Here is a 16326-nt window from a genome sequence, read left to right on the forward strand (position 1 = left end):
TCAACACGTCCAAAAGCGTCGGAACTTCGGGCTCTTCTGCATGCAAGCTAACATGTTTTGCTGACAGGTATGTCGCGTAGAATCCGTGAAGAACGGATCACAGACGTTCCGACAATTTCCCGATTGTAAATGTGAGCTTGTGACCTTGAATAACCTGAATCCACTGTGATATAGATGTACGGGGGAAAAAAAAAAAGTTTGGCTGTGGTCGAATAGCCAACCTCCAACGTGGAAGTAACTTTACCGTGGTCTCAGAAAGGCATTGATGAGAAATATCCACTGCAATACCACACCGGCATCAGTGACAGGGCAATCTCAGCTCATGTTGCTGATACCTTCCTCTCGGTTTCCAGAGCCGCTCCAGGGCCAGACAACAATCTGTCTGTCTGTAATACTTGTCATGTGAGTCACTCGTGGCCTGTGGTTTGACTGACAAAAGATAAAGCTGCTGTCATAATGAGACACAACTTTATGTGTTACATCCTGGGGAGGGGGTGGGTGTTTTGGTTTTTTTTTTTTACCCGCGTAGCTGCCATTTAGCTGCGGATGTGTCAGATCCCGGCCTGGCCAGCTGCGTCCCGGCCTGGCCCTGCCTCCCATTTGATGCTTTTTATAAACTGACTAAATCTGCTTTAATCTTCTGATATGCACGTCTGCAGAAGCAGCTTAAGGGACTGGTTATGCTTCTGGGGCCAGTAACACACACACACACACACACACACACACACACACACACACACACACACACATAAAATAAAATAAATAGTGAAATCCTATTACCATTAAAAATAATAATAATAATCATTTGTATACATTTTATTAAATAACACGAATCATCACTTAAAAATGTAAAATACTCCATGCTATTTATTTATTTAAGAAAATATATAGTAGTAGTGAGGAAAAATAACAAACATGTGAATCAAGGAATGAAATGCATATATGTGACACCGTATCATTGTATGTGGTGCTGAATAGAGTCCTTCCACAACAAGACAGCCACATGTTTTTGTCATCATGGAGGTGTGTTGTTTACTGTCTTTCAGATGATACTCAACTTGACATGGAATAATCGATCAAGCTAATACCTCACTATTTATAGCACAGTAATGTATGCCCAACCTGCACCCCTCGTCCAGTGGGATCGGGGACATAAATAAACAGTTATGTAATATCATTTATATAAACAAAACCTTTGTTTACAGCGCGTATGACTGGACCGCCGCTCCAGAATGTCCCGGATGTTGGCCGCACCGGAAGAGAAGGGTTAGCTCCCCCGCCATCTTGTGGCCGCAACCAGCGCTCCGTTCGCATCAAGCCTCGTAGAATCGGAGGAGAATCCCGCTGAAGGGGCGCCATCATGCCCGGACACTTGCAGGAAGGCTTCGGCTGCGTCGTAACCAACCGGTTCGACCAGCTATTGGATGACGAGTCGGACCCGTTTGAGATCCTGAAGGCCGCCGAAAACAAGAAGAAGGAGGCGGCTGCTGCCGCGGGCTCCGCCAAGTCCGCGGCTCAAGCCGCCAAGCAACCGAAGAAAGAGTCGCAGAAGGACAGAAAGAACCCGCTGCTGGACAAGAAAGAAGAGTCGCAGGCTCCGGTTCCCCCGAAGAAAGAAGGTAAGCTGCATGGAAGCTCGCACGACGCGCGCGGACGTCTTTCTGACCATTTTGGTAACGAACTGTCATGTGCGGGGTCCTTGTTGTATGGAGCACCGCGTCGGGTCACCGTGGACCCTGTCCTCTGCGGGTCCTTGTCGTACGGAGCGCCGTGGTTTCTACACGGACCCGGTCCCGTGCGGGGCTCCCCGTTATATGGAGCACAGTCGGGTTCGACGTGGACCCTGTCCCGTGCGGGTGCTCGTTGTACGGAGCACCGCGTCAGGTCAACACGGACCCTCTCCTGCTTCTTACCAATTAAAGGACAAGGCGCATCGGTGTGTGCGGACGTATGCAAACTACCCGGTGTCCGATCCGGAGTGTGAATGGGAACCGCGAGCCGAGCATGTGGAGCATGTGGAGCATGTGTTTCCAAAATAGCGTTGAGCAGCATCAGCCCGGGTTCGTCTTGTGGGTGATGCTCCTGCACTTGCTGCGCAGCAAGCTAGCAGCGTCGAGCTAACAGCAGACACAGGGAGCCCTGTTGTTGTGGAAGCAGCTGCTCGATGCATGGATTGATTTTTCATTCTTCATGTGACCTTGCTTGTTTGGAAAGCGAAGGGCTATAACAAGGGAGCGGGCTATTTCGTTTTGCATGCACTTGTTGTTGTTGTGGCGGGATGTATGTGTTCTACAAGATTATATTATACATTGTACATGCAGAGGCATCGCTATTAATCCACGTGGGGAAATTTGTCCCCCTGCATTTAACTCGGGTGGGTGCCCCCAGCAAGGTACCCGGGGACCACGCTCAGGGTCATTGGCAGGAGGATGCATGTCTTTGGGATGGGACGGAACTAGAAAACCCGGAGGAAGCCCAGGTTAACATGGGGATAACATCTAAACGCAACACGGAAAGGCCCCAGTTGGTGTCGATCCATGTTCAGACAGTAATTACACTTGTTTTTGTGAGCCCCCCCCCCCGCCGCCAAATATTCTCATAGAAAGGCGAAATCCGATTAGACTGACACAATTCTGAATTGGTAGAGTGCTAGTTTGCCAAGGACATATTTACATTTAATGTTCACGTAAACACTGTAAAGGATCATCTAAGGACGGCGTGTTTGTGGTATGGTTTGCAGGTATCAGGCGAGTGGGTCGGCGTCCGGACCAGCAGGGTCAGCCCGGCTCCCAGCACCAGGGAGAGGGGAGGCAGGGAGACCGGAGGCCGGAACGGCGACCCCCACGTGAGCGGCGCTTCGAGAAGCCGACCGAGGACAAGCCTGAGGGAGGCGCAGAGTTTTCTACTGACAAGTGAGTTGTGGTACATTAGTATTTGCCGATAAGCCCAAACGAATGTGTTTCATTTATCTTGGGCTCTTAATTCATCTTTGTTTGTTATCGGATAGTAAACCACATGCTTCAAATTCCAAAATCCCCCCATTATTTTACAAGGTAGACCAGGGTGGAGAACATACCTTGAGTCTTTTCTGTCTGTCCATCAGGCCTTCTGGAGACCGGCCCCCGAGAGGGCGCGGTGGCGGCCGCGGTGGGCGTGGTGGAAGGGGGCGGGGCATGGGCCGAGGCGACGGCTTTGACTCCCGCGGAAAACGAGACTTCGACAGGCACAGCGGCAACGACAGATCGTGAGTAACCGTGACCTCGCGTCTTGCAGCCAATTGGTGCATGGGGAGCTTCCTCCCAAGGCTTTAAGCTGTGTTGTCGTTATGAGGTACTGACTTGGCTCTACTGGCAACCTGACTTAATAGCCACGGCCAGCTCCATATCTCAATAGCAGAGTGTATCACGTAAACATACTGTACTACTCCTGAGTTGCATAGAATATGTAGGCATTTCGCAACATTCGCCCCAAAGAAACTCTACGTGGCTCAGCCTGGCAAAAACAGCGCTTTCTTTATTACACATCAAGGTTTTGGTACAAAAGGATCCTTTATCAGAGCAAATATAAAAGCATCAGATCAATGCAAATTCTGGCATGGAGTTCTTACATTTTTGAGGCCATTTCCTTTTTTTCTCCGTCACCTGCTCAAAGGCTAAGCAGGTGTGCAGATACTTCCTGTTACCGCAACATAGGTCCCTAAAAATCTGCAGCATTAAAATTGTCAATTTGTCAATTTTTTTTCTAGAAAATCAGATTTTTATGTAGACCTTTCCAATCCAAGGTACACAATACGTGCAACACGCTACAAAGTAGGGCTGCCCCTTGAAATTTGAGTATTTGGTCAGATTGTCCTCAGTCGACTGAGATTCTTTGAGTTGAGCATTCAGAATCAGAAATACTTTAATAATCCCAGGGGGAAATTACTTATTATTATATTATATATATATATATATATATATATTATTCTTATTTATTGTTGTTGTTTTTTTCATCACTCTGCATTACAATAACTGAATAAAACATTATAGAATCTTAAAAAATGCACAGGGAGAATAGTACAAAATTGAATTATAAATACAATTAAGGGAATGATAACATGTAAATATAGTGAATTGTGGCATGACAGCGACTATTAAATTACTATTGGTGTTACCATTCCGATTCAAAATTGAAGATCGATCAAAACGAGCGTTTTTTTTCAAACTTCTAAATCACAACTAGGTTTGTGTTTCTCCAGGTTTTTTTGTAGGTAATATTTTGTGACATGGTCACCAGCCACTGATTTGAAATGAATCCATTTCTGCCAGTGAGCATACTCAGTCACTCTGTGTGACCCAGGTTATAGCTTCCTGCCTGATTAAGGTAAAGGCAAGCTGCTTTACATGTAAATCTCTGCATTGTTGGTAAGTACTCTTCTGGACTATATGCAGCTTGTGGTCTGATGTATGTTTGTTGTGTTTGGTCAAACAGTCAGAAAACTGATGAGAAGCGTGGCGGCGGCGGCTCTCACAACTGGGGCAACGCAAAGGAAGAACCAAGGTGAGTCTTTGACGCATAGCTGGGTTGGAGTTAAATGGAGAACATCTGGTTGTTGTGACGCACTTTGGGGTATGGAGTATTTGCATCAATTTAGACACTGTTTCTTAGACAGGCTGCCTGACAATATGTTGTCCCGTGTCTCGCCAGTCTAGGTGTCCTGAGGGTAATGTTGCATGCAATAACTAAAATGCAGTTCCAATCTCTGACAGGAGTTCAAGCCATGACTTCGTGCGTGCGTGCGTGTTTGTGTGTGTGTGTGTGTATATATGTACATGTATGTATGTGTGTATGTATTGATATGTATATATATATATATGTGTGTGTGTCCTCAAAACCGTTTCTTTTTCCAATCAAACTGAAGTGACTGACATGGAGGATTAATTTTAATTCCTGTCCGTATTGTTTGGCCTCGGCCTCCGCGTGTCAAAACCTGTTTAGGAATTACTAAGACCGTTTACTATGTTGAAGTAAAAAAAACAACTTTGATTTGAGAGTATACATTCCACCGCGATCTGTTAGAGATTAACTGGCAATTAAGAATTTGTCAAAGGGTTAATTTTGATCACTGTCTTTAGCAAGCTTGTTGTTGTCACGACAAAGAATAAATAAAAACAAAACGCGAGTCGAAGATACTTTTCTAATAGAAAATAATTCACTGAGGAACGGTCGTGATCCTTCATGGTCTCAATTGATCACCCCAAATTTGAAAATTTGTATAATAATTACAGTTTTTATTGGATGAAATTTGCTTATGCGATTTATTTATTAATTTGTCTTTGAATGCAAGTTTGTATTGAGAATATATATGCAGATTTACGATTAAATCCGCTATTGGCGATTCTCTACATCGATTGCGATTGAGATAACAGACGGAAAAATCTGAGCATTGAAAGTTGGTTGTAAAGGTGTAAGTGCAGTTTACAGTGTTCTGAAACTGGAGGGGGGGGGGCAGAGGCTCTGTCAAAAGTGTTGCTATGGGACTTAATTTAGTAATTACTGGATGTTTTTGTGTAAATACATGTAAGTAATAAATCCCGCACTTCTGAAACGGGGAGACCGCATTTGCCACATCAAATTACGTTTTATGTGCGTGCACACACCTGCGTGTGCCAAACCCCCGAGAAAATCAGATATTGGCAATCGCTGCCCCCAGCTATCGGTGATTGGAATTTTGGTGTGTGTGGTGTGTGTGGTGGAGTGTGTGTGTGTTCCAACCGCACATCCACTGCTAATAACTAACCTTACAAAGTGACCTTTAAAATGCCATTGTATTGACAAGTACCATGTGTCTTGTTTCTACAGTGAAGCAGAACAGACTGCAGCTCCTGAGGCCCATCCTGAGGGTGAGGAGCCAACACCCACCGACTCTGAGAACAAGTGAGTCCCAGATCAGTTACATTTCCTGCAGTTGAGGAAAAGATGCCATGTTGCTGTGGGGTGAAGTGTCAAGCTTATTTCTCAAAATTAAGATTAAATGAGCTGCATGGCAGGGTTTCCGTTAGAAATAATTGGTGCCGGTTCACGTGTCCCGGACAAATGGGAGAAATTCTGGTCAAATGTTATCCGTTTATTGAGCTTAAAAACAAGCTATAGGAAGGCTATATAAATAATGACATCATCAAGATATGTAGATTTATAATTTATTCGTTGACAAGTAGGCTGCTTTTGCTTATACTACATTATAATCCAAGTAAAATAACACAAACAGCAAATTATTTCTTTCAGCATTTCAGATAAAATATAACAGAATAAATATAACAGAATAAAAACTAGTTGCAAACAAACAAAATTATATGTAGCCCTATCTGGCTCATAACATTTTAATTACACCATGCTGCTGCTGACTATAAATTAAATTATTTCCTTTCGCTATAGGCCTGTGCTCGGATAAAATTGAATAAAAACTTTGAAAATAAACAAAAAAAATAACAATAACCTATTGCTGGCTCATGCCATTTTACTTCTTACGCTTTTTCGCAGCATTGCAGCGTGCAGCTGCCGACTTAAAATGAAAGGTGCCAAATGTCTCTCCACAACTTGCAATGCGCATAAGCCTTGTGACCTTGCCCTTCCGAAGGCAGCTCCGCTGCGCTGTTTTGGTTCTAGAGCGATAACCCTCTCTCTGCCGGCACACCGGAGAACGAGGACCAAGCGGACACCCTTGGCCAGCTTGGCCCACTCGGGATAGATTTAGCTGAAATCCCAGATGAACACTTCGCAGGCCGTTGAGAAATTCAAGCCTCCATAACCACGGAGCGCTGTCATCGCCATGGTGGCATCTCGTGGGGGGCTTGTGGCAGCGAAGAGGGGGGCTGCGGCCGGTGCTGACTTCTGACTTCCTCGCTGGTCATTTCTTTGATATTCAGCATATTCCTGACGCGTTCAGGAATTAGAGTGATAATGAATCAGTGATTATTTTTTTTTATGAAAAGCCAATGAACAACTTGACAATTTTGCCGAGGCATTTTTCCGACTGAAAGTGCCTGGCGCACAGCAATCACCAAAGCCACGGACAAGAATGAAGCTTTTCGTGGCAGTGTATTCAGGGCAGTCCAGACATTTTTGGTCCCAAGTTTCAAATTTGATACACATTGATCTTTTATTTGAAGCATGGCTTAGTGGAGGGGAAAAAAATTCTGAAGGACGCGCAGCTGACATACCGGAAGTAGCCGAACCAAGGGACCTGGGTTGGTGGAGCGAGGCACTTGACATCGTCATCCAATTTGTTATACACTGATCAGTAGGGCTGATGATTTGGGGAAATTAATCTTATTTGTTTTTATTTTATATATATATATATATATATATTTTTTTTAGACCAATATTGTAGTTAGTTAGTTAGGTATTAGTATGCATAATACCTTTCTTTTCAGAGTTCTTTTTATCTTCTGTATTATTCACTAAACACAAGCAATAATAATAACGGAGAAACTGTCCCCATTACGCACAGTTTTGTTCCATTAGGAGACGTAAAACAAAACACACTGTAACACAAGCGTAAGGATGTGAGCCACTTTGAAAAGGGCCAAATTGTGATGCTAGACGACTGAGTCAGAGCATCTCCAAAACAACAGGTCTTGTGGGGTGTTCCGGTATGCGGTGGTGGTTCGTACCTACTAGGGATGCAATTAAAATGAATTTCCTTAATCGATAGTTAAGTGATTCATTTCTCACATAAAAGCTAACGTCACCAGGCAGTGAAGTCATGGCGCGTGGGCGCCTATATGAGGTACGCGTGCCTCCGGGATTTTGTGAGTTGACGCCAGCGGTGCTTCTCATCTCATTTCTGAATGGAGGACTTTGAGGCAAGACACGCTAAGCTGGTTCGCCATACAGGAATATTTACTTCCCCTTTGTGTGCTAGTTAAATATTTGAATTTTTTGCTGTCCTCTGACGGAATGAGCCGGATGTCATGTAGCAGATAGTCTGGTGCAGATATGGACAATGAGATGCTAATAAAATGATTAAACATACCTAAAATTCTTCCATATAATAACAAGACACAAAACAATTTAGTTTAATATACTTTATTGGAGTCGTCGTCATCATCATAGCAACATATCGGTGTTTGGTTTTGCCTTCCTCCCTTTCCCCAGCTCCGGGCGTATTTTTCCCCCCTCCGCCGATGTCGTTCCCGTCTACCGTCTTCTATCTGAATTCAGCATTAGTTGTTGAGGAGCTTGTGTTTTCTATGCGCAGTTGTTATTCCTGCTCCTCTGGGCATTTTTCTTTTCGAGTGCCCCCTGTTGGTTTTTTGTTGTCTTGTTTTTTTTTTCCTCAAAGCCCTGCGCCGCAGAGACTCCGGTTCATACAATGACAAGACGATCGCAGATTGTTCAGTTCTTATCGATAAGACAAAATCCTCATCGATTAAATTCTTATTACCATTTAATTGATAAGTGGATTCATTGTTAACATCCCCAGTTGCTACCAAAAGTGGTCCAAGGAAGGACAACCGGTGAACTGGCCACAGGGTCATGGGCGCCCGAGGTTCATTGTTGTGTGTGGGGAGCAAAAGCTCGCCCATCTGGTCCGATCCCACAGAAGAGCTACTGTAGCACAAATTGCTGGAAAAAGTTGCTGAATACTGGCTATGATATAAACGTGTCGGAAAACACAGTGCATCGCAGTTTGCTGCGTGTGGGGCTCATCCCCTGTGAGTGTCAGAGCTGAACAAAGGAGCAATGGAAGAAGGTGGCCTGGTCTGATGAATACCGTTTTCTTTTACATCGTGTGGATGGCCCTGTGCTTGTGCGTTGTTTACCTTGGGAAGAGATGGCACCAGGATGCACTACGGGAAGAAGGCAAGCCGGCGGAGGAAGTCAGATGCTCTGGGCGATGTTCTGCTGGGAAACCTTGGGTCCTGGCATTCATGTGGATGTTACTTGTAACTTTGGCATTGGTGTTCCCTGATGGCAGTGGCCTCTTTCAGCAGGATAATGCACCCTGCCACACTGCAAAAAAATGTTCAGGCTTGGTTTAAGGCACTTGACAAAGAGTTCAAGGTGTTTACTTGGCCTCCGAATTCCCTAGATCTTAATCCCATTGAGCATCTGTGGGATGTGCTAGAACAACAAGGCCGATCCATGGGGGCCCCACCTCGCAACTTAAAGGATCTGCTGCTAACGTCTTGGTGCCAGATACCACAGAACACCTTCAGAGGTCTTGTAGAGTCCATGCCTCCACGGGTCAGAGCTGTTTTGGCCACACAAGGGGGACCTACACAATATTAGGCAGGTTATTTTAATTTTTTGGCTGATAGGTGTGTATATATGTAGGGTGTGGCTCTGGGGGGCTTTCGCATTGGGGTGAGGTGCACTGCGGTCCGGACTCCATTGGTGTGTATTGGTTGCTTTGCGCAGGATCAGGTTGAGACGAGAGACAGCAGGAGCCGAAGCTGCGTTCCACGGGAACTCTGATAATTTGTTTGAACTGATGCTGCGTTCCATGGGAACTTGGAAAATTGTGATTTGGCTCGACAGGAGGCGATGCTGCGTTTCACAAGAACTTGGAAAACTAATTTGTGACTAACCTGGATGTGCATTGCTTCCTGCATCTATATTTATTATTCTTATTATAATGATTATTATAGGCGAGAATTTTAGCTTTTTTTAAAATAGATAGGCCTATTTAAAGAATGATGCTATGCCATTTGTAAGGGACATATTTTTTGTCGGACATTATGACCGGAGAGGTTTAAATATGTCTGACTTGAACAGATTTTCCTGGCTTAAAAAAAAAAAATCCCAACTAATTATCGGATAATGGAAACCCTGTTGCTGAGGCTGTTCATTCAAGGACATGGACACGTGAACCTTCACAGTGTTCAACTTTTATATGGTCAAATTCTAGGCGATGTGGACTGAAAAACAATCTATTGTACTTCTGTGGATTGTAGTTTGGCACAGACTCTTAACATTACGACACCATGCGCAGGACAAGATTATTATTATTTTTCTTGACTGTAAAATATCAAACAAGCGGAATTTAAATACAAAAAGTATTGAAGTATATTCTGAAAAGTAAAACAAGGTGTGTTGTGTCTTTCTGGCTGCTGCTCCACTGCACTCCCATCTCCTTCACAGGAACTTTGAAAACTAATGTATGACTAACGTGACCAACCTGAATGTGCATCTCTTCCTGCACCCCCCCCCCGGAATGTTTTAAACTGAAGACATCTGTTATGTTGTTGGGGATTTTTGTGAGTTTTTTTTTTAACCTTTTGGGCTGAATCTCAATCTGTTACCTCCAGAAGATATTTGATTCGGTGTCTTAAGGCCCATAGGTTAGGATCAGTCAGAATGTTGGCAGGACTTTTCTGACTTTGCTTTACTTTGGCCTTGCAGGGAGAACGAGGTGGAAGAAGTGAAGGAAGAAGGACCCAAAGAGATGACCTTGGACGAGTGGAAGGCCATGCAGGACAAGGAGCGAGCCAAGGTGGAGTTCAACATCCGCAAACCCAACGAAGGAGCCGACAGCCAGTGGAAAAAGGGATACGTGCTGCACAAGTCCAAGAGCGAAGATGTAAGTGGTGAAGACAATAAGGTGTGTGCAAAATTACTATTCTCTTTGATTAATCCATTATACGTGAACCTCATCTTACTAGACTTGTGACGTGCCTAGCAGCCAGTATTTATGCTGTTTTGTGACCTTGTTTAAATTACATTTAAATGGTATTTTAAAAAATGATATTCATGATATTTTATCTAATCATTATTCATTGTCTGTGTTTTTCAGAGGCCTGTTGGAGCTTTGATTGATCCCCAAGAGACAGAACCAGAACCACATTCCGTGTTCCACAAGGTGCCTGCACTTTCTCCCTTGATCTGTACATCCCACAAACCTCTTGGAACAGTTCTCCATGTTTTTAACACATTTTAAGATGACATAAAACACTTGCTGCGTCCAAAGTCGCGTACTAGCAGACTATTTAGAAGGGCAAGTTTGTTTGAGTGATTTTAGGATATCCAGTTTGGGCAACTAGGCTTGGCTGATATTCGATAATATTGAATATCATGATATTTGCCACCGTATGCGATATTTTCAAAATTGGCGGGACCGCATCGCAATATAAAATTGTGGATATCGCCCAAGCCTATCCGAAACCAAAGTGTGCATCAATTAGTTTGTGAAAAGTACCAAGATGACAATGTGGCTTGTGACATATTGAAGTATACCAGTGCTACGCACTGACAACATAGTATGTCTGAAAAACTTTTGTTCTCTTTACTCGCATCCTAATATAAAGCTGGACAACAGGCTGTATATGTGGCATTTAGTTTGCCATTTTGGACTCAGTAACTGACTTCGAGCACGAGTTTCCTCCAGCGTGACACTGATGGCCGTGGCGTCTCCGCAGGGCACCGCCGAGGACGCTGCAGACCACCACTTCCGCAAGCCCGCCAACGACATCACATCTCAGCTGGAGATCAACTTCGGAGACCTGGGCCGCCCCGGACGCGGGCGCGGGGGAGCCCGTGGGGGCCGAGGGGGGCGCGGCAGCGGAGGCAGCAGGCCGGCACGTGGGGGAGGACGATCCGAGAAGGTGACTTCGGAAACCGTCGTTGAGGCATTCTTTGGACGGATTAGTTAGTCTTTTCCCGGCTCAGATGAAGGAAGCTGAAAATCCCCTAAAGTCCAGAAACATGTAGATTGAAAGATGCTGTGGTCTGTCGCCTTAACAGGTTGGCCTCGCCCTTATAATTAAAGGATAGCTTTGCCATTTTTTTTTCAACCGAGAAATTATTTAAAATGTTGGTTTCATTATTTATAACTCTTCATTGCACAACCTCACGGAATACTTTACTACTGAGCAACGTACCACTCTGCTGTAGCTTGTCACTGCGCTTAAATACAGTTTAACAAGCTCATAGTATAGTCACAGTCGTTGTTATACGGAAAAAATAGTGGTCACTTTTGAAAATCAGCTCTTTTGTCTACATCCACGCTAACGAGACTAGAAACAGGATGTCGCGGTGCTTCCTACTGACAAATGCTGTAGCCAGCGTTGTGCTTTGGATGTACTGCGGCAATTGCAAAAAGTTGTTTTAAACAAAATGTGATTATCACCAGAGTTTCCGTTATGGGGTAATTGCCGGTTTTTGACAGGGAAAATCTGTTGAATTCCGACATATTTAAATCTCGCCGAATTATAATTTTTTTTTTTAATAATTCCCTCTAAGCACAATAAATGTCGAAATTAAATAGATCATTTTGATAAAATATTCTGCGGATCTGTTCCATTTCCGCACTCGGCAAGTTGCAACGGAAAGCCAGTCTGTTTGGAGGATCTAAAGCTGACATTTCCCCCCTGACCAATCACGTTTCACCATATAGGAAAAAAAAAAGCCCTGCCCCCCCCCCCCCCCCCCTCTCGTGGACAGGTTGTCCTTGTACACACGGAGCGGAGGAGGACAGGGAGGAGCGTAGTACTCTGTCTTTAGGGCATCCTTTGTTTGGCGGGTTCTTTTTATACCTAAGTTCAGACCCACAGCAGACGGTAAATGTTCATTGTGTAAAATATGTCGACGGGACGTCCCGACGAAGACGGACAACGCCACAAACTTTTATTTATTTAGACCTATTTGCCATATTTATTTACTTTTTGATTTGATCAAAATTGTATTTTAGAGAAATGTTAATTAAAGCGGCTGCACTTGTTACTTATTGTTCACAACCGGAAATTATTTGATTTCAGGCAGCATCTTATCTTGTAATATTTATTTATTTTTTAAATAACGTTACCTGACGGGACTTGTTTTATTTTTAATATTCAATAAAAAAAATACATCTATAAATATACATCCCTTATGATGTCATTCTCTATATAGCCTGCTTATCAATTGTTTTTAAGCTCAGTAAACACAGGTAATATTCGACCGGAATCACTCCCATTTCTCCGGGAAATTGAAATCTCCCGGGGCACGCTGACTGCCACCAACTTCTTCGAACGGAAACTCTTATAATTACTACCGCATGACCATAATGCGTCTCTGAGACGGTGTTCCGCGTTCCGTGAGGCAGTTACCGTTCGGCTTAGCCTGAAAAGGTGCCCAGTGGACATGCTTCACAAGACGGGACAATTTTTCCCCTTTGTCCCACATCCTGTAACCTCCTGTTTCCTGTCTGCTCCCCCGCAGTCCAGCGGAGTGTCCGTCCCCAACGTGGACGATCCCGAGGCTTTCCCGGCCCTGGCTTGAGGCTCCAGCGCCGCCGCCGGCCCCCCCCCCCCCATCAGCCCTTCCGGGGGCCCCTCCTCTACGAGGCTTGCATGCTTACCACATCTTCAAGTATATAAGAAAACAGGAAAAAAAAGCTGATTTTAACGATGAAGGACTTTCATCCCATACCACCCCACACCACCAGAGGACTGACATTTTACCCGTTTTAATGGATAACAAAAAAAAAATAAAACACAAAAAGATGGAAAAAGGACCTCTTGTTACACTGAAGCAAATTATTGGTAGAAGTTTTGTATTTAGAGACCTGAAAGCAGGGATGTTTTCATACAGTGTTTATTTTTTTCAGGGGTTATGCATACTTCATCGACATTTCCCGTGCTGTTTGACTATATGCATTTCCGCGGTTAGGTTGAAGTTTTATGTCTCTTACCCCATGAAGCATTTCTGCTTAATTTTGTCGTGACTTCCAGCTCTGTAACGGGTGCATTTTAGACAATTCCTTAAGGTTGGGGGTGTGGGGGTGGGGGCAGAACTTTCCAGTAATACACGCTGATTGTGGTAGAGCTACACTACGGTTAGGAAACCTGTTCTATTCATCGGAAATCTGCTCGGACATGCGAGTGGAAGCCTAATTGCTCTTTTTTTTTTTTTTTTTTTTTTTTTTTTTCTCCTGACTATCCATCCTTTGAAAAGCACAAATTCAGGATGGGTAAGCAGCAGCTTCCTGCTAGAGCTTGGAATTTTATTTTCTGCTTTTCGTGCAGTGGAAGTAAATGCCTCTTCTTTAAAAAATATTTTGTGGACCAGTGGTTTAGTATGTGTCCCTGATCCAGATGTGTTGCCCGTGTTTTACAGGGCATCCCGGGACCCAACATACAACTTTAGGCTGGTCCTCATAGGTCATAGACTGTAATACTAGTTACTACAGGACCACCGTGCGTGTGCGTGTGCGTGTGTGAGAGAGAGTTTAAAGTGTGATGGAGGCAAATGTGTGGCAATGTGTGAATTTGACTGGTAAATTAAGTATTCCTCTGCTGTGAACTTGCCGTTTTCTCAACCTTCAGACTGCAAGTGGCTATGCAGCCTGTGGTTCTTGACAGAAGTAGTCCATGTTGTGTTTCAGGTCGTTTCAATCTAGTTGAGAATAAGAAGTAGACCGTGTGGGAGTATCTTGCACTTATAGAGTATCGGTATGTCTTAGATCCCAGAAGCACTTGGTTTATAGCTGCACTAAAAGATTCTTTTGGAGTTTTGTTTTTTTTCTCTTGTAAACATATTGCTGTTTTTTATTTTATTATTATTATTATTATTATTATTATTTTTATTTTGTAATCACAACAACAGCGCCACTGCATAAACTGAAAGAAATGTTGCCGGTCATGGTGGTGCATTCAAGAGCTACAGAATGTAATGTAAGTTAATGGCGCTTTCAGTCACCTGCATCTGCGGTTTTCCGGTTAAGCATTCTACTTTGATAAAGCGGGTGTATTTCTCATATTGGGTAAGAAAAGGTGATTTATGTAGACAGGTCTAAATGAATTTGAAGCTTTATTTGCTTTGCTTTGGAAGCGCTTGCCGGTGCGGCGTGGATGCAGAGGGCCAGAGCAAACTTCTCGTAGGACTGTTTGAACCACTTGGCGGCCGATCTGCAAACATCCCTGTTCTAATAAATTGCTTTAGCTGTGTTCCATGTATTCTGCCCACACCTGTTGGGTTGTGTGAAATCAATACTGTGATTTTAAAAGGTGTCAACAAAAAACAAAAAAAAAAATAGTTGTGGCCTCTTCATTGCTTTCTTTTTGCAGCCGTAAGATTTTTACATGATTAGATTTTGGTTGGGTGGTGGGGCTGGACGTCTAGAACTGGGAGAGCTTGTACTTCAGTTTAAATTGAAAGGTAGGTCCATTTTAATGATAAAAAGATTTAGTAATTCAAACCATTCAGAAGATAACACTCGCCAATATTTAAGTGAATTTATTGTAAAAAATATATATATATATGTTAAACGCAAGTCAATTACAACTAGAAACACTTCAAATGTTATTGATTGTAAGGAACTCACTACTTAAACTATCTGATGGGACATGGAGGCAAATTTGAGATGGTCAATTAACATTGGCAATCACCGTTTGCATCCACCAGGTGGCGACAGCACCTTTGTCATGAGGAGCGCGCCGCAGACCAAACGTGGCCGACGGTGTCCACGGTCGACAGGAAACACGTCAGGTCAACAGCGGAAGTGTGCGCTAACAGCTGCTCTGCGCATGAGCGTCGCCCCCGACGACGGCGGGGGGACGGGACGGCGGCCTCACAGCGGGTAAGCTCCCGCGTTTGGAAACGTTTTTGTTTGCTTTTCTGACGTTTTATTCCACGTCGCCTATCAAACTTCGACAGACGGAAGAGTCCAGAGAGCGGAGGAGAGTGTGTTTCAACCGCAACTCGCATCGGCGGTGTCGGGAAAGCAGCGCATGACGTCAAGCCGCTTTAAAATGACGACGTAACGTGCAGCTGCGGGGAGCGCTACGGTGGCCGCGTGGGTCCACACGTGTGCCATGGGAAAATCCAGTTTGTATCCGTCTCGTCAGTGAGACACGTGAGGAACCTTAACGTTCATCATAGCGAACAAAACATTGTGACTGACATTAAAGACTTGTTGTTCTGCACAATGGCATCTGTAAAAATAACAAAAAACCATTGTAATCACCTTTCATAACAATAAAAATAAATACATTTAATTTGAAAAAAATTTTTGTTATTTGTTTGTAAATACTACTTCATTGTAGTATTTGTTTTAGTAATGTAAAATTGCAAAATCCGGTTTAATAGATTACTCGTCTTATGTAACTTAACATTAGTTTGCAATTACAAATAGTATGGAATAATAAGTCAAGATCACAAACTCCTTCTGGCTGTTCATGACAGTTTAAGTGCAGTTATAGGGCAATGTTTATACATGTTTATTACCCCCCCAAAAAAAAGTATTTTTATTTGAAACTATTATCTTGTCATTGTTATAACTTACCTCGCTGCATTAAAGTACATCTGGAGTTTCTGTGGCGGTAGAAGTTGTGTCGTATACGTCAATCCTGACGTATTTACGCCCAT

At 43.7% G+C, this 16326-nt stretch overlaps 1 protein-coding gene across 2 annotated transcripts; it reads left to right on the forward strand.

Moving 5' to 3' along the window:
• The first annotated feature begins 1217 nt into the window (after positions 1-1217).
• LOC307238529 (SERPINE1 mRNA-binding protein 1-like) lies at positions 1218-14974 on the forward strand. Of its 2 annotated transcripts, none has more exons than XM_080011560.1 (9): positions 1218-1619; positions 2741-2912; positions 3104-3244; positions 4471-4539; positions 5842-5916; positions 10387-10585; positions 10778-10843; positions 11400-11585; positions 13180-14974. In XM_080011560.1, exons 1-9 carry the CDS (start codon positions 1361-1363, stop codon positions 13237-13239), a joined length of 1227 nt encoding a protein of 408 aa, XP_079867686.1. In that variant the 5' UTR covers positions 1218-1360; the 3' UTR covers positions 13240-14974. The 2 variants fall into 2 exon arrangements, with proteins under 2 accessions (XP_079867686.1, XP_079867687.1); XM_080011561.1 differs by having other exon boundaries at positions 1331-1619; positions 10387-10564.
• The last annotated feature ends 1352 nt before the right edge of the window (positions 14975-16326 follow it).

The sequence above is a fragment of the Zeus faber genome (genome assembly GCF_960531495.2).
Source record: "Zeus faber genome assembly, chromosome: 12".
In the NCBI taxonomy this organism is placed as follows: domain Eukaryota; kingdom Metazoa; phylum Chordata; class Actinopteri; order Zeiformes; family Zeidae; genus Zeus; species Zeus faber.

Coding starts and splice junctions, on each gene's coding strand:
- LOC307238529 (XM_080011560.1), top strand. CDS start 1,361: ATGCCCGGACACTTGCAGGAAGGCTTCGGCTGCGTCGTAACCAACCGG. Junction 2,913..3,103: donor GCAGAGTTTTCTACTGACAA/GTGAGTTGTGGT, acceptor TCTGTCCATCAG/GCCTTCTGGAGACCGGCCCC. Junction 3,245..4,470: donor CACAGCGGCAACGACAGATC/GTGAGTAACCGT, acceptor TTGGTCAAACAG/TCAGAAAACTGATGAGAAGC.